Below are 26493 nucleotides of genomic sequence, written 5' to 3'. Positions count from 1 at the left end.
GCTCGGGCTTCAGACCCACAGGTGCTCTGAAACATGGGCTCACGGGATAAAAACCCAGCCCCTCACTCACTTAGCACCGTGCTGCCCTTGAGCTCCAAGCCTCAGTGGCCCTGAGGTACTTCCTGGGGGCCAACGGCCCTCGGCTTCTGGCAAGATACTGCTCTTACTCTCCTGCCAAGCTCTGCAAATGGCCTCTGAATGCAGGCTGGAGCATACACCGCGTCCACAAGAAACGCTACTGACGTCTTCAACTCTACCTTCTTAGACCCCAGAAAGGCCGGCCTCACCTACACGCACCAGGTCTCATGGCAACAAGGGACGGAGGTTGGCATGAGCGCAGCAGACACCATCCCAGACCTGCACCTGGAGTTTCTCCATGTCGACCCGTGTTAAGGGCGTGTGTTTACGCCCCGGAGAAAAGCGCTGGGTACACTTAGGGTGTCACACTGACATCAAAGGACATTCAACAGACTGTGGCGTCGTTCTCCAAGAGGGTTGTTTGCTGGATAGGCGTTGTTTTTTTGTTTTGTTTTAAATCTGCAGACAAAAGCAATGCCTCCGTTGAACTCCTAAGACTCCCTAAGATAGGACAATACCTGAAGGTTTCCAAATTCACAGCTCTCTCCCCTGCAAGCTATTTGCTCGGCTTTCCTGATAATATCCTGGCTGCCTGGCACCCTGCCAGCTCTGTCGGAGGCAATATGTGAGCTCAACATTTTTTTTGACTGATTTCAATATTTTCTTATGAGCAACGAGACAGAATTTTATCTAGTGAGTAGTCTTGATTGCTATACTCTAAGCCCAGAGTAGCACCTGTAAAGGTAATATCATTAGAATTGACCCTCGAGGTGCAAAGCACAGCAATTAACCAAGCGTTGGAGAAGAAAAACGGATTCTGGAAAGTGCTGGGGAGACTATTTCAGTTTCTATTTCCTCCTCTTCGCCTCCGTTCTTAAAAATACGGCACCTATTCCTCCCTTGATCAACGAGGAATGTTACCTTAAATGGAGGTTACACCTTCGATTCCCAATCGGAAAAGTTAAATCGGCTGCTTAACAAAATGTGTCTGTGGGTGCGTGCGCACGTGAGTGTACGCGTGTGAAGCCGTTCCATTGCTGGCGGGTTCAAAGGCAAGGCAAACCCACCCTCCACGGCACACTGCGTTTTGTAGTTGGCGAGCAAAGAATTGAATGACCCGGAGCGCCTTCCACGCCGCACTGTATTTTACATCTGTTTCCCCTTGCTTTTGTGTCATGCCTCTGTTTAGTTTTATTGACAAAACAATCTGTGTCTAATGTTTAAACAACATCTGTAAACGTATTATTAAATTATGTCGGGCGGGGAAAAAATGCCGAACAATTCTATGAAACCCTGTGACCCCCGATTGATTTCTAGATCACAGAAGCTGAAGGGATAATTTGCGAATGTTTTAACATTTACATTTAAACAGGTACCTGTATTTATGGAATATTTGATGACTTATAAAAGTGCTGGCTGCAGGATGGCAGTAACTCAGGAAGGAACTTGACCTTTCCCAGTTGAATCTGTTTGTGGCAATAAAGGAGATGACCATTTTCTTAGAAAGAAGTTTACATTTTTACCTGCCAGTGGCATAAATCTGTAAGGATAACGCACTGGCTGTTTTCACTGGGAGGAAATGAGAGGTGATGCTTGAACGCTTTGTGCTTCTGAAGGCAGTACATGGAGTGGCTGTGGCAATCTGGTATGTGTCCTAAACCTCAGCGTTCTAGAGTGAGGACAATTCTCTACAGGATCCACTCAAGTAGTCGGGAGGCCACTCGGTTGGTGTATAATCAGCTACTGGGTGGTGTAGTGAGTTAAGAACAAAAGCGCTCTTGGTGGACTACTGGGTTGAACTGCTAACCATGAGGTCAGCGGGTTGAGCCCACCAGCTGCTCCACAGGAGAAAGAAGAGGTCTCTACTCCTGTAAAGAGTCCATGTCTCAGAAACTCACAGAATCAGTTCAACTCTGTCTCTATGAATGTTCTGGTTTGGAACTGGCTCACTGGCAGTGAGTTTGGTTTTTTATTTGACTAACAACAATAACAACAACAACAACAACAACAAAAAGGTCATTGGTTCCAATCCACCTAGCAGTCATAGAAGACAAGCCTAGTGAATCCGGGACGTTTTGCTGCCATTGAGGAGCTGATGGTGAGCAATTCGACTTGGATGCCCATGAGGTTCCCATGAGTCAGAATCGACTGGACTGACAAAGGTTTGGATTTTTTTTTTTGGTATTGATGGAACGTGAACTTTCTCTCCACATACAGATTGTACTTCCCATAGGAGACATGGAACCAAGTGGAACTAAAAGGTCAAGGTCCTTTGCACCCCAAACCTGCACTGCCTTCTCAGAGCACAAAGGAGTAAGCTTCTAACACCACTCCTTAATGGGATAATGTTCGGATGAGAAATAGTGAACAAAGAAACTGTAAAATTCATTCAGTCTACCCTAGACTAGAACCATGCTGAGGCAGGATGTCTGTGAGCCTTCCAGCGACGGAGACACGATCACAAAATTCACATTCTCATCATGAAAATCCAGTCTGCAATATCAGTGGGACAACACAGAAGGGCGTTCTTATTGGGTCAGGCTACACTCATATTTTCAATATATGAAATAAAGGTATATATTTTAAAATCATTTTATTGGGGGCTCGTACAACTCTTATCATAATCCATCCATGCAATCCATTGTGACAAGCACATTTGTTGCCATCATCATTTTTAAAGCATTTTCTTTCGACTTGAGCCCTTGATATCAGCTTCTCGTTTGTCCCTCTTCCTCTCCCCTTCCCTCCATCATGAACCCTTGATAATTTATCAGTTTTTCTTATTTTTTCATGTCCTTCGAGAGAAAAAGAAAACCTACTATTCATTTTGTATGTGAGTATGCTCTTTAGAGTTCAGCCTAAGTATAGGGAGACCTAAACTGCCACCTGATCCCCACCTTTGAAGTTTCTACTTGCAAGATGAAAAAACAATTCAACCTCTTACTGTGTTTTCACTGTGGACGTGATAGAACTGTCTGTCATTGCAACAACAGTGGAGAGCCCCAAAGACAAAAGCCCCAAATGTTATTATTTATCATTTTCAGACCAAATCATAATTGGGACTGAGCGAGCACCGGAGCAAGGTGGCACGCGTTTCTGACGCACACTGTGCTTCCACTGGGCCGATGCTCCAGGTCTCCCGCCAGCATCCTGGGTGGAGATACTGAGGCCATTAGCGATGAAAGTCAATACTTAAACAAAATATGCATTCGCTGAAAATATGTAGGTAGTCAGCGTAGAAATATTGTAAACAAATTATTTGCATAATTGCCTCAATCCTCAAATAATTTATTGACATGGACATGGCCTAAGATGTTTCATCTAATAAATTTCACATCCTGTCTGAGGCCCCAAATCCTGTAATTATGAATAGCAAACCTTTTAAAGATCCTCCCTTCTGTTTTTACTCTGACAAGAAGAGGCTCAACAATTATTTTCTATTTCAAATTTTCTCTTGAATAATTAAATCGGTTTTCATACTAAACATTCAAGTTTCTCACTCCCCCTGCCCACCACCTTCACTACCCCTACCAGCCCCATCTTCTTCAGAAACAGGCAGCTTAGGCGTGTAACACATATCACTTCGTTGTCCGTGAAAGAAGGGTACAATTAGGTCCATGATGAAATGAAAGGACGATTCGAATGCATCAAACTTCTCACCCCACTTTCCATTCCAGACCCAACTTAAAGCTACATCAGCCAGGGTTTCTATGACAAGCTAACCGCCAGACACAAGTTTATATTTTTCACTTACATACTGTGCATTTCAATATGTGATGTTGTTGCCAATAATTATGACTGATCTGCACCCAACCTGCCCTTCGGCATTTTATTAAATCTCTCCAACAGTGACTTACAGTGAGTCATAGTTCACACAGAAATGTACATGTGTGTTAACAAGTTTTAAGAAATCTAAGAAGGAAGACAGGGGGAGGTTGCTGGTTTTTTTAAAGTTATGACTAAGTGAGATGAAGGAAACTGCTAAAATACTAATGAGCCTTTTGAAAAATGAGTACTTGCACCAGGCAGTAACTTGGGCTAGTGTTTTCTTCGAGAACAGGGAAGGCAGGTTCCTCAAGAAGCTTTGGGTAATTTCTTGTTACAATAAAGTACGAGGAAAACCACTCAGGGGCGATTCTGCTTTCTAGTACTCAAATCGACCACACGTCAGGTTCTCTCATTTTTGGTTCCTCTGAAATACTGTTTGGGTTTCCCTATTTTTGAATCATATTTCCACCTCTATGTTCAAATGATGGAACATATACACATATATGTACACACATTTATATATTCTTAATTTACTTTTATTTATGTACTTTTTGTTATTTTATTTACTTTTAATTCCTTAAAAGTAAAAGGTCTGAATGAGAATTAATAAACCTTTTTAAACTCCCATCAACCATGGGGTGTCATTTTTCATCAAGCTTTATTGATGAAAATTGAACCTCTATCACAACCTGTGAGTTAGGCGTTGGGCTACGAAAAGGAAGGTTTGCAGGTTCAAACCTAGCAATCACCTTCTGGGAGAAAGAGGAGACAATCTGCTCCCGTACAGGTTTATAGCTTTGAAAACTCTATACAGGGTCTGCGTGAGTTGAAACTCACCTGATGGCAGTTGGTTTGGGATGATGGGATATATCACCGGTGTTTCAGGGTTCCTCTCTACTACAAAGGAAACCGGTGGAGTTGAAACCGTGACCAAATGCAAAAGTAAGGCAGTACAAAGGCAAGTCGTGTGAATTCCACATGAAAGTAGAGAAGGCACAAGCCTGCACTACACACGGCGCTGGTGAAGACCCCAAGTTGTGTTTCAACCCAAACAATTTATAAGCAATTTTTAACTGATATCCCCTGGGCAGAATGGAGTATCTGTGTGTTGTTTAGGGCAAGGCCTCCATATATATATATTTCAATTATTTTATGATATATGTGATAACTCTTTTTTTTAAAGATCCCTCCCCCCACCACCACCACCACCACACACATACACACACTTTCTGGCTATAAATAATTCCGTCTTGGAAGATGCGTAGCCAGAATGCTCCTTAGCAGCGAGGCTGGCGAGACTGCCTCTCAAGTACTTTTGGGCACCTTATCAGGAGAGAGCAGTCCTTGGGGAAGGACATCATGCTTGGTAAAGCCGTGGCAAGGAGGAAGCCCCTCAGTGCCATGGATTGACCCAGTGGCTGGACCCCACGGGCTCAAGCACCAGGATTTGGGAGGGCAGCGCAGGACCTGGCAGTGTTTCCTTCTGTCCTTTGTGGGGTCACTGTGAGTCGGGACTGTCTCCGTGGCACCTAAGAACCACGACAACTGTAACATGGGACGGGGGTCGCTAACTGAGCACAGAGGCTGCGTAAAGTCTGGCCAAACCAACGTATATTCTCGAGTCTCACAGGACCTTCTTGCTGCTTCTGCCTGCCTCCGCAGGAAGGGACCACGAGGTGGGTCACTCAGGGAGAGCAACATGCCTTGGAGTGAGTGCTCGGGTGACCATGGGGTGGAGGGCGTCGGCTAGCCACACTGCGGAGGAAGAGCTATGCTCGTGCGTGATCTGCCACCTGAACAGGCCAGAGCCTTAATGACAGAGCTCGCCCGGTCGTTCCTTGTCCTCACCTGGACCGTTTCCTGGGACACGCAGTGGATGCATATCGCCTCCGGACTGCATTGAAAGCACCTCTTGTCTTCCTCAGTGGACATTTTTTAAAGATGTGAATTCAGGGGCAAGATCCCATGCGAATGTGTGCTAGCCGCAAACTCGAAGAAAGGAAGTGAGAAGGGCAGGAGGAAGCAAGAAAACGGAAACTGCTTAAGAGCGCCTGGATCCCTGGCCACACACGCGGTTACCCTGAGGCTCCCCTTCCTTCTCCGGAAAGGGCGGCTGCAAGGATGGATCTCCCAAGGCTGCTAGCGTGAGGTCGGAGGAATGGATAAGCCTTACAAAGCAATGCCTCCGTGAGTCGGCCTGTGTCTTGCAGATAGTCCACTTTGTAAATTAATCCTCCAAAGGCAAATATAGTGTAAGTAGCCTGTTATCTCTAAAATACGAAATTCAAGGCTACGTGGAGTATATTGACAGAAATTACATTTTCTGTAATGGGGTTCAGTATATCTGAAACCTCCCCCAAAGGCTCGCAGGCTCTCTGGCAGAGAAGGGTTTGTTAATGTCGGTACAGTGGACGTCCAGAACAAATGTATTCACCAAAATGGATTAGGCCCTGTAATCAGAGAGGGTCCTATTAATCTCTGACACTTAAGGAACAGATAGAAACACTGCTGTCTGCAAGATGCCACTGCCTCCCCATCCAGGCGTTGGGCCTTCTCTTTGGATTTTCCTTCAGAGAATAAGGTTCCTCCTACCATAAATGCTAATCTAAAAAATATTAGGGCAATTCGTTAGATACACTTAAGTTTAGCAGATATTGGATTTCCAGAGCCTTCAAGTATGACACTAGCTCTGGGTGCTTGTGTGAAACCCGGATTTCCACATACTGGCAAAGGGTAATAAATCCTATTTCGCAAGCCTCGTTGCATACACCAGTGTGCATTCGGTCAGAATAACATTAGTGGGAGTTGGGAGCGGAGTCAGATCAGGAATTCCCATAGCTATTCCCAAACCGCACTGCGCACCTCTGAGATCCACCGGGTTTGAACAGCTTCCGAAGACAAACACAACCTCTCCCTTTCAATTCACTGGAGGCACAAGAAAACGGGAGACCATCCTCGAATGCACGGCCCTTGCAAAGGCTACCTAAATTCAATGACTGTGAAACCCGACTGATGGGAGAAAGGGAAATCTTCTTGATGCCTGGAAAAATTAGAATGGCGCCCCTCTGTGTCTCGATTATTCTGAACGGTTAAATGAAAATATCACAAAATCCAAAGGAGGGCTACATTTACAGAGCCATCCCACGTGCCCATTAACCACATACCTGTACCCACCCTCGCAAAACAAACCAGACCCGGCCCGTGGGGTCCACCCTGCCTCAGAGGATAGCTCTAGGACAGAGCAGAACTGCCCCGGGGGGCTTCCAGGGGTGTACATCTTTCCTTACACACGCACAGCAACATATCTTTCTCCCTTGAAGCAGCTGGTGGGTTCAAGCCAGCTGGCGGGTTCAAACTGCCAACCTTTCAGTTAGCCTCTGAGCGCTTCACTACCTGCAAAACCTAGATAGGTGTACTCCAGTAAACCAAATCCGAACCAGACCCAGTGCCCTGGAGTGACTTCCACTCACGGCAATCCCATAAAACAGAGCGGACCACAGACAGGGCTCCTAAGGCCACGGTCTTTACAGAAACCAATTGCCACACACCGAGAGGGTGTAAAACTTTACCAACTTATAAAAGGAGTGGGATGTTTTCTTTTCCTCACTAGCAAGTATCTCGCTGAGCAGGTCGACAATTTCACGTTCCCCTTTGGATCAACAAGCCACCAGGGAGAGCAGCAATAACTAGGTGTGTCTTCTTAATGCAAAAAGTTGGCTGCAGGTTGCCAGAGGGGAAAGCAGATTGTGTGTAAACACAAAGCCAAATTACTTACCAATTGTTCACTTGAAGGATAGTGAGTCCCGTGTCTTGTGCCAGCTGCTTTTTCTGTTCTTCAGAAGGGTAAGGGTGCTGAGGAGAAGGGAAAAAGATACGCGATGTCTTAGACAAGATTGCGGCCATTTTGTCAATAACCCGGGTGTCTAGTCAAGTCTATAATTAAAGGTAAAAATGCTGAGGTGTGTCATTCTTATTAATGGAATACTCCATCATCTAATTAATGGCAGTAAAAGACAAGCCAATTACAAAGATTAGTGAAGTGTATAAATAGCTACTTAGGATACTTGCAGCACCTTGATACTGAGTTTATCCCGTTAACAGGTTTATTTGTTGCAAACACGGAAAGTGCCGTCTGATCCTTGAGGTATTGGGGAGGATTCAAACAAGGACAACCGTATAAAAACAGGCCACTCGGCCTTCCTATTTTTATAAGATCATGGGCTTGACGATTTAAACCAAGTAGCTAACACCTTGCTGGACGGCAGATATCAGAATGGAAGGGGTAGCTGCATTTGTTTAGCTTTTCTCCAACGCGCGGACAAACCAAATCCAACCAAAGTTGGTTTCCACATGTGAATGTCAACACACACTGGGATTCGGAACACAGGTCAATCTGAGGTCAAAGACCAGCATATTTTGCGAGCCAAGAACAAGTCTTCGTGAGCTACAGTGGAGAAAGGGTACAGCCCGATAAGATCGTAAAATGAAACCCATCCCTCTCTGTGAGAAGCTTTACAATGTGACTGTCATTCATTTTGGCACGTTTTCTTTTTAAATCAAAAGCCTAGTAGATTTGAATTTGAAAACTTCATTTCTGAAACCTAGGGAAAGAGCTGAGAAGATGTTTCCGTCCACGGAGCCATTGGCTTAAAACAAAGCAGCTCAGAAACTCACCCAAGATAAAGTTTTTCTGATCACCGACCCTGAGGTCTCCGATGAATACGACAGTTCCCCCTCCCCCCAGTGCTCCCGATAATTCTCACTTTACCTATCTACGCCATGGAAACGAAATTCGGGTCTATTGAAAGCTAATTAACATAGCTTCTAATCTCATTAATAATGTCTGATTAGATGCTAAAAAGGCTGTTAATGGCCACTTCCGTGTTCCTATGTGTAAGTTTAAGTATGTTCTCCATCTATGCACATGGGATTCGTTTGCAGAGAGCAGAGATATAGCAATTTTTCCCATAAGCATTGTCTTTGATTGTCATTTAATCAATAAATACACAATTAGAATAAGGCTTTGCTTTTATGGGATATAGTGCCCTTCTCTGAAGAGCTCCAAGTGTATTACAGACAAGACGGTAATTAATCCCCATTATATCCCTTTGAGGGACATAAATGGAATCTATCATCCCTCCTGCGTTACAGGTAGGGAGACTAGCCAGGGAGGGAAGGGGTGGTCAGCAGGAGGCACAGTCAGTGATCTTTCCTGTGTCCACTCGCAATGTTTTCGCCTCCCCCTGCCCAAAGGCTAGGACAAACGCCTCTCATCATTTTCATTCATTCCTTGCTCAAGAAAACAAACACCCAGAAGTCCCAACTTCTTATCACAGCCTTGGAAGCTCCCCATCATCCAGACATGCCCGCCTCCCGGACCTTGTCTTCAGCATCTCATCCCCCCACTCCCACCCCACCCCCACCGCCCATGGCATGCCTCTGTCCAGCTCCACTGTCCTGGTCTTCTGACAGGAAGCGCTTGTTCCTATGACCCCGCCTCTTTCTTTATGGCCACTTTCCAGTCTCAGCTCAAATGCCCGGCTTGACGCAGCCAGCTCATCACTACTTCAATTTATCACTCTCCCACCGGCCTTTCTCCTCTTTCCTTCTTAGCAAGCGTTGCTCCCCGAAACACCGGTTTCAAGAATGTAATTCCTAGTGGTGCTTTCTCCTCCCACTCACTGAAACCCCAAACCCAGTGTCTGTTGAGTCAGCTCTGACTCCTGGCACATCTATAGGTTTTCAGAGAGGGATTGCGGTCCATAGGATTTTTCAGCAACTGCTTTTTCAGAAGTAGGTCAACTTTCTTCCCAGACACCCCAAACGTCCACACTTTGGGTGACAGACCGCCTGTGATTAGCCATGGGTGCTACTCTGAAGTAAGCCCTCGTCTCTCGCTCCTTGCCCACCATCCTCATGATCCAGAGCAGCACGCGGCTACAGGCCATTAGATATTTGCGAAAGAAATGACTATTACTTGCCATGTTACAAAGATACTCTTTACTCAGATGCAGTAGCAAAGCCTCCAATAATAACGATAATAATGCAGTCGAAGCCCATAGGAAGAATAAAACAATCCAATTTGAGCTCCACTGTCCTCCTTCACGTCCTTTCCGAAAGTGATGTCCACTCATTCTTGTCAGATGAAGGCAGGTAACCCTCACAGATGAGCGCAAGTCAAAGGCGATCCGTGTGCCTGTCACAGTCACCACGACCACTGCAGATCGAGCCGAAAACAGCCCACTACCCTGAGGTTTGAGAGACCACCCCCACCCCGGTAAAGACTTGCCGTACAATGCAAACCAAAGGATTCTCTCTATCCTCTGGACGGAATATGGACTCATGGTTGGGGGTCCTTGCACCGTAGTTTCAGAATCACACAGAGGTAAAGGTGACCCTGTGAAGGTGTAGCATGTATATTGCCACTCGCTGGGTGACTCGGAATGCCAGGAAACCTCTCCTCATGCTTGGTTTGGCCATCCATGGAAGTACTAAACTCCATAGAAGTGAAAGGGCCAAGAGTCATTACATTGTCATCCCACTGGAATATAAACTCAGTTTGAAGTGTTCAAAGTATAGCATCCAGAGGTTTGCCATTATTTTCCAGACAGAGCTACAATTGGATGCACGCCAGCAGCGTCTCATCGATACCACTTTCCTTAACAGTATCTTGGGTACCGTTTTCCGAGTCCTACGGGAATCCTTTTGAGTAACTTTCAATGGGTGGCAAACAGATGGCAAAACCTTTTGCCCTGTTAACTGTGTCTTAAGGTTAGGAACAGAACTGGATAAAAATGAGTATTTATGCCATTTATCCTTAGTTACTTTGAAAAACTGAGAATTGTCACAGTCATTTATTTGCGTTGTGTTTTCGAGAGTAGTTTTGCATGCCTGTTTGTGAGCAAGCTTTACATAGACATTCTTCTCAGGCAAATGCAATTCACATTTTATTTATGCAAGTGGTGTCAGGAAAATTCTCTTTGGATCATTAACATTACCTGAGTCACTACATCTTCAAAGAGCGACAAGATGGCTCTCAATTTTTTCAGTGCAAATTTATGTTGTTTCTTCACATCATGTAGTTTCTGATTTCATAATTTAAATATCATAAAATGGGATAGTTCTCCCCCCCCACACACACACACTTTTTTTCCCTTCTGTCACTTTTCATGTGATCTGATTTTAAGTAATTGGAACAAACTGTGTCTAATTTCATGCAGCATAATTGCTAGGCAGCCTCAAGCTATAGAGACCCAGCACCACTCTGTCTCCATTAAGCAATTTTCAGTTGTTCGGGAGGTAGATGTACATATATATTAATAGAAATGAGTGAGCCTGGACAAAATCCCTCTCCCAATTATCTGGCCATTGTTAAGGGGGAAAAATAAGGAATCAACAAGATTCTCCACCTGTCTCCACTGAGGGTGGGTGAGCTGAAAGCATTTTGTCCTTTTTCTCTTAGTACTTACCCTTGCTACCCCAAAAACTCTCAATTCCCCCAAAAATCTATAATTGCAAGAATCGCATGAAAACTACAACTTCATGTACTTCCTCCATAGCCAGCCACACCTTCGCAAAGAAATAGGTTTCTCAATTGACACCCAATATGCCTAAAGATCTTAACTATGCATCTTTACTAGATACCCTTGCTTTGTTTTGTTTTGGGGGGGCTATTTTGGGGGGTATAGTAGGACTTCTTCTTTTGTAGACTTAATGGAAAAAAACAACACCCAAGTTTGCCACAGGCAAGTTGGCTGTGAAAACTCTTCCACCCACCGAGGATGCTACAGACAGAGGCAGCCCCTTCAGGAGGAAAGGGCGATCTCTATGAAGTGCCACTTGAGACAGCTAATAGGAAGTTCATTCCAAACCACTGCAGCCCAGGGCCTTGGGTGAGTCACGCCTGCTTCTTTTCCTGGACATCTTTACTATGGCCGAATCTAGATGGCAAGGACACGAGTTGACGAGGGCTCGGGAGGCCCTCACGAAGGGAAGATGAATGACACAGGCCGGCAACGCCAATCCAACTATCCACTCTGGGATATCAAAGCAAACTTGACCACAGTCCAATAGAGAGTGACTGGAGACCTTGCCTTTGTTGTGTACATTAGTCTCGTGCCATTATCTCTTAAAAGCTTAATTATTTGCAAACAATTGATCAAGATGGGAATTTGAGAAAGGATATGCCAGGGCCACTGGGAGAACGGCATCGCATTAAGAGAGCAAACAAAATTACCTTTAGATCTTACAATAAGAATTAACGATTGAGATGGGAGAGAGCCAGGCAGTACAGGAGCTGCAAGGGTTCCTTCTTTCTGAGTGTTTCCCACCGGATCCACATGGACACCTCAGGAATGAGGGGAAGCCGTCACATAGTGATTATGGATGGGTGAGACTGACCTTCCCTCCCGGCATCAACCCCCTGCACCGGTGTACACAACTGGCTTTGGGCTCAGAGGGAAATTAGTTCCTCCTGGACCGTGGAACCTCAGCAAGAAGGAGTGACATAGAAAATGACCATCCTTATTTCCGCCATCAGCACCCCGACTTCTCCTTTCTGACAAGACGTCTCATGCTGAAATTTAACCCGCCCGCCCGTTGCTCTTCATGGGCTTTAGATGCCGTCCGGAAGACGTGGAATAATGACCCCATATAGCGGGGATGGCTTCATCAACGACATCAAAGACGTTTAAAAGGTGATCCTTAGAATGTGTGTTCTGCGTCATAGAAATAGTTAAGAATGCCTGGAAACAGAAGCAGCAGCAGAAGACAAAGGTTAAAAATAGCTTATGTAAAAGCACAGCCCGAACTGTCATTTTAGCAGTGGCAAGGGATAGAACGCGACAGAAAGAAAATGGCAACTTTCAAAAGAAAGTTCTCGATTTTTATTTAAACCTCTGCTCTCAACTCAATAAATGACGCTTGATCAGAAAGAAAGAAAGTTCTCTCTGCACGGTCCCCATTTCATTCCTTGAGACTGGGTGAGAAGACTCCCCCACCCCTGACCCGCTCACACCCCACACACCACTAGCACCCACCCCAGGTTGGTGCTCTGGCATTTAAACATTGAGGGCACGCTGGAGGAAGCATTTATTTCTATCACTCAGCCAGTGTTGTTTTGTTTGTTTTTTTTTAAGTGGGGCACCCATGGAAAAAGATAAACTCTTCAGCAAACTCAAATGGACAAAGTCCAGGCGTCTATCTTAATGACATCCCTGACCAAATGGACTCCTTTCGTCAAATGTCCCAGCCCTGACTGCAAACGTGGATGCCCAGGCAGTGATGAACTTTATCTTATCCCTCCTGGTAACCAAGTTTCAATAATGCTCCCTGCCTCACCGCCTTGTCCACGCTCACAGCGCATTGTAATGGCAGCAGAAAATTTGAAAATAATCCTGTACAGAGCTCGCTGGCGAGATAATGGAAGGTTACGCTGCCCCTTCTCAAGCCTCAGATTAGTAATTTCTTGTGACACAGAACTGCCTCTATACGGAAACTGCCAAACAGCTATAACAAAGCAATAGGGGCAGAAGCAATTTTCAAGCAAAATGTTACATGCTATACTTTAAAAGGTATGGGAATAGGTACCCGAGGAGCTGGTCTAACAGGAGAAATTATGGCAACTGTCCAATATAACCCCCATCAAGGCAATGTTCTGTTGCTCGGCTGAATATGTTGAAAGAACAATTTCGGAACTTCTTTTATCCCTTCTCCTCCAGCTCTTTGCCTCCTCCACAGCTAAGTTTAATGCATTAATATAAGTTGACCTTGAGCTAAACTCTGGTATGTGATGGAGAGATACTCCCTTTAAAGAAAAAAAAAGAAAATCTACTATATGGCTTTTAACCATTACATCTCTGGGTTTTTTTAACAACTTCTACTGAGTTTTAAAATATTCCTTCTACTGAAGGAATAATATGGCATATCTACATGAAAATAGCCAGTTAGATATTTGACCTTTAAGGCGATCTGCAGAAACCTCTTAATCGTATATCCAAATATATTTATTAGGTTTGTTTAACGTTTTCTTTTGCCAATAACAACTTCTCCCCCTTGAACTACACTTGGAAGCCTTCCTCCCTTTAGCACAGACTATGAATAGCTTACATTGTGACAATTACATTGATCTGGGATACTTTTCCTTAAAAAAAATCCATAATGCTGCCCTATTGTCTTTCAGCTTTATGAATTAGTTTTACTGTTTCCCTGAATGCTTTTTTGTCTTCTGACTGCACATTATCAAAGAGGCACTTTGTGCGTCCATTTGCATTACAAAGGCAGAGCCCCGTGCAGCCCAGGAACCAAGCCTGAATGCATAGTGGTTGAGCCCTGAGTCCTCACTGGCTGGAATCAAAAGAAGCACGGGGCGGAGGCTGGCTAAGAAACCCATGTTTGGAGCATCATCAGTGAAGTCACGGGATTTCGACCCGCCGCTTGCATGCTACAGCGAGGCCCCCCAGATTGACTTGCTGCGTACATGCAACGTGCTGCCTTGATTGTATAGCTGTGGCTTCTCCTGGGGCCTGGTTGGTCACTTGGCAGACAATCCCTCTGGTTTCCTGGACAGCCAGCCAGCAATAGCTATGAGAAAGGGCCTGTGGCCATGTGCAGGTAGAAGAGTCAGGTCGGAATCTGTACGCTTGATCTTATCACATGGAAATGACATAACCATGGAAGGCAAAGTGGAACACTGTGTGATATTTCTTAACAGTCGTGGGCTTTGCACTAATGAGGTTATCGTTATAATAAGAGCAAAGAAAACATTGTTTATAGCCAATTATGAGAGGACCAATCTTAAAATGCCCTGCCTACCTCACTTATCTGATCTTTTAATTTCTTGTAAATACTGGTTAAACCTAAAATAAAAATCCGAATCAAAAAACTAGAGATTTAGATTAAGAGATGCCATAGTCCTGCATAATTGCTTTTTTCTTTAGTTGCTTGCAATTCTGTAATTGTAACGAGGTCTTAGATGTATGCTTCATCATAGGTATTATATACTTAACGAATATAGCTGTAAAATATTTCTTATATACATCAGGAGTATTTAAGATGTATACATCTGAAAATGTATGTGTAGCTGTATAGACATACATATAGGTGCACATACACATATATAATTTAGACTCTAAATTAACAATTACTTATAACCCCCTCCTAAAAGTATTAAAATTCATGAAGAGCGCTCAAATGATTTTGTACATTTTATGATTATTAATGAACTCCCTGAATATTGATTCTCCCAGAAGACCGTAGCTATTAAAAGAAACACAAAAATGTCCATTAAGAAAAACAGGATGGGAGGATTCAAGTGTCTGTTTGAAGTATTTTAAACTCCTGCTATTTTAAGGCAGTCCGGATAGTACCACAAACACACACAGCACACATGATCTCATGTTCTCTTAGGCCCCACGAGCAGGGTCTGGGTTTAGGTCCCTTTCACAGGTGAGAATGGTGAGGCTTGCACTGGTCAACTAGCAGGCCCACAGGCACACGGCTGCTCTGTGCTAGAGCCAGGTTGGTCTTGGCTGCAGTTCCACTGTTATTTCTTTCCCATGTCACCACCTTTAAAATTGTAGCCTTAACCATTTTCAACCCAAGCCATACTATCATGGCATAAGAGCAAAGATGCCAACGGCACTCAGTAGTGACAGAATGCTTCTCTGCAGTATCAGAGCCTCGATTCAGGAGAGAAAAACGGCCTTCCCACCCCACCTCTTGCCACCCCCTCCTCTATACCTCTTCTGCCTCCACCTTGGTAGTCAGTCTCCAGGGGAGAGAACGGGGCTGGTGTGCAGGGTAGTCCCGCAGAACCTTCACCTGAAGTATCCCTTACAGTATTCATCCAAAGTGGCCTAGTGTTAGGAAGGATGGTGCCCTGTGCTGTTGCAGTCTAGTGTTGGACTTATCATCACAAAGTCAGTAGTTCAAAGCCACCAGCTGCTCCCTGGGAGAAAGAGGAGGCTGGCTGTAAAGACATACAGCCTCAGAAACCCCGTGCAGGGTGGCTTGAAGTTGGAATGCCATTGGTGGCACAGGTGATTAGCATCGCCCACGGAGATGTGAGGCTGTACCAGGAAGAGCCGCACCCTAGCGTTCATTCTCAGGTGCACGCAGCTGAGACGTGGCCGAGCTGGGGTAACAAGGCAGTCAGTCCCTTCACGTTGCAGCGCTCACTGGTTTCACTCTACTACCTGTGTATGTGTGTGCGTGCGTGTGCGTGTGCACGCACACCCTCTGTTCTGCTTCCGTGAATGCAACAGTAGATTTCTCTACAAGGCAGAGAACGCAATGAAAACGAGTAAGTCCATGGCTTCATTTATACTCCTAGTGTTGCTTGTAGGTCCAGGCAGGATGGTCGGTGTTAAACCAAGACGCTCTGGAAGAAGGGTCAGAGGAACAGAGACCGCCTGTCCCATCCAACCACATTATAAGATGCCTGGCCGGGTCTGTTTTGAAATATGCTGCATCTATATTTTTGCCAATGAGTTCGATTTCTTATGCGATTCTTCATTAAATAGGAGTTACATGACTCTTGGAAGCATTTCATTTCCATCAAATAATAATAAAAGCCCATGAATGCCATTCCCATTCATGATGCAACTCCTTCTGTGCCCAATAAATAGGTATTTGGTGAATGAATGGGTGCTACCGAAGTCCGAGGCACCAAAAATGCGTGTGAATACATGATTTCAGGTAGATGTCAGAGAGCCCACAGCCCCATCCTGGCAACGACGGCTCCTGTACACTCAGGTCCCTAAATCTGACAGCGGTGTCGATCTTCCACATTTCATTTAACTGCCATTTAAGGAATACTCACTCTGTTCTATGTGCTTTACAGGCACTAACGTGTTCACCCCTTCCATCAATTGGATGCGGTAAGTCTTCTGACCTCTGCTTTACAGACAGGGAAACTGAGGCACCACCTACGTGCCTGGCAGGTCGGAGGGCTCTGGGAGTTGGCCACAAGTAGTCCGCTCTTACCACCTCCCTCGCTCTCTGGCTGTGTTATTAAGCTTCTCTTTTATCGTCAGGGTCAGATTTCCCCCTAAAGTTTCTCCCCAGTCCACTCTATGTTCTTGTTGGGTTTATAGGCTGCAGGAAGATCCCTTCCCACTCTCCAATGCCAGTAAAATGAAATTCAAGTTCTCCATCTTCAAGGGGACTGAAGGAATGGGAAGGGAGACTGTTTCCACACACAGGGCGGGCTCTGCCGCTGCGCGTTTCACTTTAACAGATAAAACAGCAAGGACACACCATATCGGTCCGCACTTCTGAGCAGAAGGTTCACGACCACTTCATACAATAAGCTCCAATAAAGTCGGGGTCTTCTGGAAACGACAGAAAGCTCATCTCTGCTGTTTCAGAGAAAGGGCCAGCTAAGAGGAGACCTATCGCCAACCCCGAAGAACACTTTTCCACTTTAAAAATCAAAGCGAACGAGTTTGGAAACCATTAAGAGAAAAGACGAGGGAGATGAAATACAACCATACCATTTTAGAAGGAGTGAGTTGACAGTAATCACGATTGCTTTTACCAATACCTTGTCCGACATGAAATATTCAGAGAAAATCCTTGTATAAAGAATTAAAGTACCCTAAGTTAGGAGTGAAAACAGTACATTTGGTGAGATGTCTGAGTCTGAGGAAGAGAGAGACAGGGTGAAAGAGTGACAAGGGGGTGAGAGGGTGTGAGAGTGAGAGAGAGAGAGAGAGAGAGAGAGAGAGAGAGAGAGAGAGAGAGAGAGAGAGCGAGACTCTGAGCTGCTCCCAATATGACTAAAGACCCCTGGAACTGGTCCTCATTCTCTGCTGCTAATTCTCCCACTTAAATTACAGGGATGGTGTAGCCTCATCTCATTAGAGATCATTGTCCCCAGTAGACAGTTGTGTTTATGGGGGACTCTGGCTGTTCCACACCTGCTGATCAGGTTGCTATGTGATCAAGGCTGCATGCAAACAGCAGACTGGAGCTTGCTGGACTGCAACTGATGAGCCCGGGCTAATTCAGGGGTGATTATGTAGTTTACTGGACCACTAAACCTCTTTAAGCTTGTAATTACTGCCTATTTGAGTAAAGAACATTCAAAAGCAATTCACTGCATCATGCCTGCCACAGCTGGAAGCAGGCTGCCAGCAGTCTGTGGAGACATTAAAATCTACAGGGACGTGGATTGAAGCCCAGCGAGCAGACACTCTCAGCAGAGCCCTCAGCCAAGTGTGCACACAGTCCCTCACCTCTCTGACCACGCTCACCATTAAAGGTGCAATGAAAACTAGAGAACGCCATAAAGATGACAGATACTGGAACGGAATGGTGCGAATTACATTTTAATGATCCCTCCTCACCCCTCCCCCCCAAAGCTAAAATTTGCTCACACACAAAAAAACCAAACCCTTTTTTCACAAAGAGAGGGAGAAAGGGGCAGAGGGAGCTTAAAATAATGCACGCTGCAGAGATTGACTGTGTGCTCGCTCAAAGTTCCATCCCCAAATGCCAGCTGGAAGATGCTCACCTTGTCCGCACGACAAAAGAGCTTGATCGCTCTCCCACCCACTTAGCCGGTGCGTTCATAACCTGAGCTGGGGAAATATTGTTGAGCTGAATGATTGACATGCTCTAAAGTCACGTGGCTAGGGTTGTGCCGTGAATGAATTTAAAAACGCCTCCAAGACACCTGAGTGAAATGTACTTTCAAGAATCAGAGAAGATGTGAAAGGGGTTTGGGGGGGGGATGGGGGTGGGAAGCAGTATTTATCAATGCTCTCGGTTGTCTTTTGCTGCCCCCTTAACAACAGGCAGTTCTTTTGTAACAAAAGTGTAAAACACGCTTCGCATTGCTGCGGGTGTAATTATTACTTGTCTGGGAGTAACAAAAAAGAGAGAGAGAGAGAGACTGGAACTTAATGAAGGGGGATTAAGTTAATTTCTTTTTTAGCTCACAGTTTCCTGTCTCTTAAAACACAGACCATGGTGAACACAATGCTCAGGGAAAGAAAATGAAGCTATTTTTTTTGTTTTGTTTTGTTTCATGAAAATCTCCACTTTGGAATACTGATAGTAAAATATTAAGATGATGTTTATTCTTTAAAAGTATGTAAATCTGGTATTTAATAAAGCCACAGAAACCCTCTCTGACTACTTCATCCAGAGTCCACAGACCCAGGGGTTTTATGTGTTATCTAGACATCATCCTTATTAATATTCATTAGGTGGGTCGGCTTGCATTTTTATAAGCTGTGAGAGGGGCAAAAGAAACAATCAGAATTCTTTAACACATAGGCATTATCAATCCAACATATGTCAAATAGCGGAGCATCCAGATCTAAAGTTAAGATTCAAATGCAATTTACCTTTACCTAGCTCATTTTCATGAAAACTCTTTTCCCTTTACCCATGGCAGTCTAAGCTACTTAATTATCTCTACTTCTCGGTAACACACTTCAATGTTTAATTTAAGACATTATTCAGCACTATATTTTATCTTGGGTAATAGCAAAACCCGTATCTTCCAATCAAACTGAGAAGAATTTCCCTTTAAGGTGGGAGTGGGTAGGGGGGCAGGAATCTAAAACTCAAAATTGTTTTAGTAATAAGATTACTTTTATCTTTATGAACCATCTCAACCAAACCCTCTCTTAAGTCCTGAAGCCATTTATTGATGTGAAGTCAAGGTCTGTCTCCAGAGTAGAATACAGGAGGGGGCGGAGTCATAGTCAGAATTTGGGCAGATCTCCAGTAATTGCTCCCCAAAGGAAGCATTCCGACTTGATTCCATCTCAGTGGGCAGGGAAATGCCAATGCAGCTGTGAATTTCTTTCTGGGGAGTTCTCACAGATGTTCCTAGGGCAACTTAGAAGAGTGGAAGACAGAGTAGGGCCTTTGGCCAACAAGATGACAGGATGAAGCTGGTAGAAATCAATGTCCCCCATCTGAGTTGATTTGAAGGTCAGCTTGGGGCTCTCTTTTTTTGGTCATGTTTTGTTTTTCAGGCCTTGGGTCTTATATTTGTTATGACATCATATTTTCACAGGAACCCAAAACTCCCTGCCATAGAGTGAGTAAACTCTGACTCATTACTGACCTATAGGATGGAGCCGATCTGACCCTGTACATCTTTACAGGAGCATCGACTGTCTCCCGATGCCTGGCCGCTGGATTCAAACCGCTAACCTTATGATTAGCAGCCCAACTCATCCCCCACCCGCTCGCTGTGCCACGAGTTTCTGTCGATTCTGCCACATCTGAGCTTTACCACCCATCACCTGGCAAGACTGGACCGCCAGGTAACAGAGTTCTGCCTCTACAAGGCAAAAGCCGGTGCTCAGAATGGGCGTGTGCATGGTTGCCAGCGGTATTCGGCCAGTCAACTGTGGGCCTGAGGTCTGAACCCAAGGCCCCTACTTCTTCATCTAGGTCTCTTTATAATCTACTGAAGCTCAAAGTTTCTCTTGTTAATGATCAAATAAAAAGCTGTAGCCTCATAGGCTGAGTTAGCGGGCACAGGCTCAGTTTTAATGTGTAAACATGCACTGCCCTGTAACCAGGGTGAAGCATGAACCTAAAGCAACAGAAAGCAGAGTACTTGGTAAATTGGTCGTCATAATTTCTGAGAACACTTACACACGTAATCTAACGGGGAATGCTAAAAAAAAGTCTGAAACGATGGCACAATAGGCTGTGGGGGGAAATGCTGTTCACTAATGACTGGTTAGTTTTTTTCCTCTCCGAAACCAGCAGATTTCGTTAATCTTTTTCCCTTTGCCATTTCATTAGTGACATAAAGTTGCTAATTGCATACATGGGGACTAATTTGATTCCTTCCTAAGTCTTGCTAAGAGAACGGAGTCCTATATGGGGAGTCATTCATCTGTTGAGGCCAGGAGAGTGGTCATTAAGTCCATTTCTGCTCCAGTGGTGTGGTTACACATTTACAAACGGCAAGTCTAAAGGAGAACCTCTGAAGCATCGCAGTTCGGGGTGACAGTTTCATCAGGTCCCTGAAGTTGAAGTCGTAGATCCCAGAGCAACGGTACGATCTTAAGCAAATCATGTCAGCTTTCTATGCCAGTTTCTTCATCCATACAAGGAGGGAAACATGTGGTCTCGTTCAGAATTGGTAAACGTAGAATGAGATAACGTGTCATATTGGTTGGCACAGTCGTTGGTATATATCTAGCACTAGGCAAAAGATCCTCATGGTCGGCAGTTCAAAACCACCAGCAGCTCCTTGGGAGAAAGACTGGGCTTTCTACTCCCATACACAGTTATAGTCTCATAAATCCACAGGGGCTCGCTGTGAGTCAGCATTGACTCGATGTCCGTGAGTGTGGTTCGGAGACAAGCGGTAGCAGACGCTGGTATAACTCAGTACATTTGGGCTCATCTTTATAAAAATGCATGCATAATATAATTGAGTGGGTGGCGGTTTCTGTATCTTTTCTAGTACTTCAATCGGGTTTTCATGCTGTCTTCCGCTCCTCTTGATTCGGACAAACTCATTTCCAGCCCAGCTTCCTGGGCCATGCAGCCTGTGGTCACTCAGGGGCCCCATAGAAAGGCCCCATACTGGGCTCACTGAGTGTGCCTCGGACACCACCGAGGAGCCCTTGGTAATATTTGTTAAGGAGGGAGAACTTGCATTTTGTGCCAGGGCCCCACAAATGGCACATCCGTACCCTGCTGCCTAGAAAGGAGGGGTTCCTGCTTTTCCCCATCCAATGTTTTAGCCTCAGCAAGGAACCCCTCTTGAGTTTATTTGTGCTTCACAGGAGTAAATAAACAGTAACTACGGTCTTAGTAGAGGAGTGTTAAAAATTTTTTTAAAAGGTGGTGGGAGGAATTAAAAGGAGACGATAAAAACAGCCGGATGCAGGAGCAGAGCTGCCACTGGCCATGAGCTCAGGCCTCAGACAGATGAGGAAGGACACTTCAGTGGTCCTCCAGCGGCCTTCAAAGGTCCACATGCTCCTGTAAGTGCCTAAATCATCCTCAGGGACGGGCTGAGGCACTGAGAAAATATTCTATGCTATGAAGTCTATGGGGAGACAAAGTCAATACTCTGGGCCCTGCAAGGTGTGAGGCCCTTTCTAGCTCGTGGGTCTTGGGAATGCCCAGCGAGCGCCTTTGTGATGCTGGTGGCTAGGAATCTGAAGTGCACATTGCCCGCCTTCCTTGGCAGGGGAGGGGCACCACGTTTGGCAAAAATGAGTGAATGGCGCGGAGAATCCCTTGGCCTGGGCCTCAGCTAGGAGAGACCAAGAGCGAAAGTGTCACCCCTTTCATGCCAACCAAATGCCAAATGCCGCTGTGATTTACAAACAAGCCTCTGGAAATCAAGTATTCAGAAATGATTTCACTTCCAGCCCATCCACAATGTGAGTTCGTCAATCGTGGTACTGGATGGGGTTGGTCACAGGATGGGGGAGGGGGAGAAATATGGTCCTTCTGTTTTGAGACCTCTTGAAACATCACCGGACTGTTTGTTGGAGGAGGAAGACACAGAGAAAGAAGCAAAGTGGAGGAAAAGAAGATGTTACAAAGTTTCAGAATCCTCCAGCACATCGGATTCTGCCCCTTTACCGTAAATTCGCCTAATTTGACGGCATGTATTATTAATTACTATTGTTATTATTTTAAGGCAACAATCCCATCAGTTTGAAGATGCCCAATGAGGAACTCGTAGATGAGATGCATCTATTTTGTTTAATGGCTTCATTTATTTTAACAACAAAGAGAACTAGATTTTTACAGATGAAAGCTTTCTTCCCTGACTGTCCCCGCCCCGCCCCCCGTAGCACCCGTCCTTCTGGGACTTTAAAAACCTGTGATGCTAACCAATGTGATAATGGATGCTCTCGGGGGCCATATTTTATAGCATTTTATGCAGTGGAAACACACCGCGGCGAGTGTCTACCCCTGGTTGAAGAAAGCACAATTGGGTTGAGTGTCAGAGGGTCTCGGGATTGCTCAGAGTTCCCCTTTGCCAATGGATCCATGCTCAGGGAAGGCTTGTCTGTGGAAACAGCGATGCACCAAGATGACTCCACTAAAGCTTTGTTATTAACAAGCCTGGACAGTGTTGATCCTGTGATTTCGGGGAATGGAGAAATCATGGCACAAACCTCTTTTTCTCTCTCTTCGGAAATCTGGCTTGCAGGGTTTAATACTTTGTGGTGAATTGCAAAAACACATCACAACACGTCGCTTCCCTTCAATTTGGGGTTCGGTTTCTTCAGGGCTTGCTTTGGTGAGGCAGGACTCCAGAAACCCACGCAAGCAGACTCCCATAGAAGAAAAGAGGCACAATACCCACACCACCACCACCACCACCCCAGCACCCCGCTTCTCTTTTAGCCACTGGAACTTCCCCCCTGGATTCAGCGTGGATCGCCAGTGGGGAAGCCAGAGCCTAAGAAACTCATCAGATGCATCGCGCCAGCCCTGCACAGGATGCGCAGGGATCTTGCAGACATGAACTTGGCCCCAAGATGGCAGCTCATGATTAATGGCTGCATCACTGTTGGTCCTGCTGCAATCAGGCCTGGGGTCTGATCCTGACACACACAGCCTTCGTCCATGGCCAATCAGCAGATGTAAGCACATAGGCCCTGTCAGGTTGACATATCATTCCTGAGACAATGTCAGCGAGTATTAATGTTCAATTATCTGTCCTAGAAATGACCCTCGCCTGTATGCCGTTGTCTCGCGGCGCGCGCGCATGGCGCTCTGGTTAAGTCCAAAGACAAGGGCAGAGATGCCCGCAATCAACCAGCCACGGGGACTTGGCCTTCTCTCCAACGCTATCGTGGCCCTGTCTTGCGCAACTGAAAGGGACACCGGTTTCTGTCCTCTTTCTCCTAATATGCATTTGAAGGATGTCGGAGACGTCGGATCTGTTTATTTATTTGCTGCCTTCTTTGTTTATTTCCTCTTAGCATGTGTGCACATCAGTTGTCCCTACCATTTAAGCTGGGAGACTTCAAATGCCTCCCCCTCCCTCCCCCGCTGCTCCCCACTCCCCACCCCACCCCACTGCCCCCGAAGGTCACTGATCACAGGGCCAACAGCTCCCTCTGTGTGACAAAGAGCTGCCCCTTATGTCTGGGGGTCTTTCTATTCCACAGGCCCAGGTGTATATCATTTACCATCAAACCAAAAGAACCACAGCAGACACGGCTAGAGCAGCGTCAAGGTCTATTCCAATCAACCCGCGGCGCTAGAGGAATCTGTCCATGCCAGGTGTGTCCCTACTTCCTGCAGCTGAGGCGAACCGTGTAAGAAGCACACTGGAGATCATGTGGCCCGCTCACTTGTACAGTTGCTCAAATATTTAAAAACCTGGCTTGGGTTTGTTCTAGCTAAATTAATGATCCCCCTTTTCTTGCAAGTATCATGGTAAGAAAACATTGTATCTCAGCAGGCAGCTGCATTTCGCCCAGGTCTCCAGGAACACTCCCCTTCAAAGGTTATCGATAACAAGTTTGCAAACTTATCCCCCAACCAGCACTGCAAGATAAATGTACAGTAATTGCACGATAACTTCCTCCCAAACTGAGATAAAACCTTTAATGCAATCTCAAGTTCACCCACCTCCATAGGTTAGCACAAACTTAAGTGGCTCAGATTGGGGCTCGCATGAATTTCCCCCAAGGTGCTCATTTTTAAGAACAGAAAATGCTATTATTTCTCAGTGAAAACCCCTCTCAAAGGCCATTTTTTCACCTTACCTTGAACGTATCAAAAAAAAAAAAAAAGGTTGATCCTTAAATGTCCCTGTTAAATGTCTAAACGATCCTTGGTCACCACATGGTGTCAAGCACTATTCCCTTGTCTAGTCTCCATGGACTCTCACAAGTCTTTCTTTTATTTGGATTTCACTTTTTCCCCCCCTAAGCTGCCTACTGTGTTCTCAGTAGGCAATTTTGCCCATCATTTCCATTCTCCTCCCAGTCCGACTCCTGGGGCATTCGATGGCTGAGGTTGCCTGGGAGTTTGTCAAAATATTGAGGAGGAAGAGAGGCCTCATAGCATTCCCCTTTGTCATTTCTAAATCTCTCCATGCTCCTCTCCCTCTCCTGGTTCACACTTATTGGGAAGCAGCTCCTGAGCGAGTCCCTCATGTCACTGGGCCCCCTCCCCACTAGCACCGTCTTCTGACAGCTTGCTCCATTCATCAGCCCTTCTCTACTTTTTTTGGCCTTGCACTGTTGCTGCTCTCTTGTCTCCGTGAAAAAGTAGGTTGGCCACTCCTTAACAAGAGACCGGGAACACAGTAGCAAATCCATGAACAAGAGCTGTATTTTTGATTCTACATGTATTCATATGGAAACGTCCTTTCTCCTACAGCCCAAAGGAAAGAAGGAAGGGCAGAGAGAGGGAAGAGGAAGCAGGGAGAGGGTGGGAGGGAAGGAGAGCGAGGAAAAGAGGGAGGGAAACAGAAGAGGAGAGGGAAGAAAGCAAGCAAGAAAAATGTTTTCTCCCTGAATCCCCGCTTCACACCGCCCCCCCCCCCCACCAAGTGCTGCCCAAAGTGACCCTATCACCACATCTCCTTGGTGGTTGTAAATGGGGTTCTTTTGCAGAAATGGCAGCATCATCTGCGAACACCAGAACCCCATGGTTTCCTTCCAAAGGCCAGAAGGGGCTCTTTCCAAAGTCTCTGATGACATCCTAAACACCCTTGAAGAATCCTAACCAGTCCTCTTAGTTCATAAAACTGCCCAGGGTTTGGGCATCTCTGTTGCAAAGCTTTGAAGAGTCTTTTCATCCATTAACATTATCCAGCATCTCTACTATGGCTCTGAAGATGAAGAGATGAAAGGTGAAACCGTGACCTCTAGGTAAGGAGGCAGCTTGTGAATAAACAGTAAATAAACAGATAAGTGCTGTCTCTCTCTATCAGAGGCCCCATCAAGATGCGATGTGGGGGGAGGGGAGGAGGGTGGTTGGAAACTACTTCCTCTATCCTGGGGAGAACCAGGAATGGCTGTCTCAACAAATAGTGACAGTTGAGATAAGAAGCGAAGAAACAGTGTCCAGTGGAGAAGGAAGGGGTCATGGAGGTGACACGCTCCAGTGGTGGGAACAGCATGTTCAGGTGCACAGTGGCCGAGACCACAGAGAACTGAGAAGTCCTGCGGGATGGACGCAGCCTGAGGGCAGGAAAGTGCACGGGAAGGATGAGAGAAAGCGCCAGGCACTCAGTGACCTGCTGTGAGACCACTGTAGCCTGCCCAGGATGTTCTACTTCTCTCCTAAAAGGCAATGAGGAGAATAGGAAGGTAGTGCTGAAGGGGCAGCTTGCTAAGTTCTGGTTTTGGGGAAAGCACCCTAGTGGTACAATGAGAGATGATTAGTACAGGGTTAGTGCTAGGGTCAGGAAAATGGACCACCAGGAGACAAGGCAAACCCACTGAAACAGGGAGGTCACGGGAACTGGAGAAGTGTTGAAGGCAGAGACCTGAGACTATTCCTGGAGAGAGGAACGACTTGGAAGGGGGAATCCGGAGAGGGAGCCTTCCGTCATCGATTCTAGGTTCCTGATTTGGGCTCCCCTGCTCACGCAGCTACCAGCCCAGGGAATGCCAGGAAGGGGCACCTCTAGGAGGGGTACAGTGAAGTCAGTGGACCAGGGAGGCTCTTTGA

The 26493-nt window shown here is 45.7% G+C and overlaps 1 protein-coding gene across 3 annotated transcripts in view; it reads right to left on the bottom strand.

Annotated features, from left to right (window-relative positions):
* MEIS1 (Meis homeobox 1) overlaps positions 1–26493 on the bottom strand; it is a 149392-nt gene that overhangs the window by 18629 nt on the left and 104270 nt on the right. For all 3 annotated transcript variants that reach the window (XM_075536025.1, XM_075536026.1, XM_075536027.1), the window contains exon 9: positions 7622–7698. In XM_075536025.1, the coding sequence (XP_075392140.1) occupies positions 7622–7698 (77 nt within the window). The remainder of the gene's footprint in view (positions 1–7621; positions 7699–26493) is intronic.

This window comes from Tenrec ecaudatus, chromosome 17 (assembly GCF_050624435.1).
Source record: "Tenrec ecaudatus isolate mTenEca1 chromosome 17, mTenEca1.hap1, whole genome shotgun sequence".
Lineage (NCBI taxonomy): Eukaryota > Metazoa > Chordata > Mammalia > Afrosoricida > Tenrecidae > Tenrec > Tenrec ecaudatus.
The sequence above is the reverse complement of the archived record's forward strand: the minus strand, read 5'-3'. Positions and strand labels throughout refer to the sequence as shown.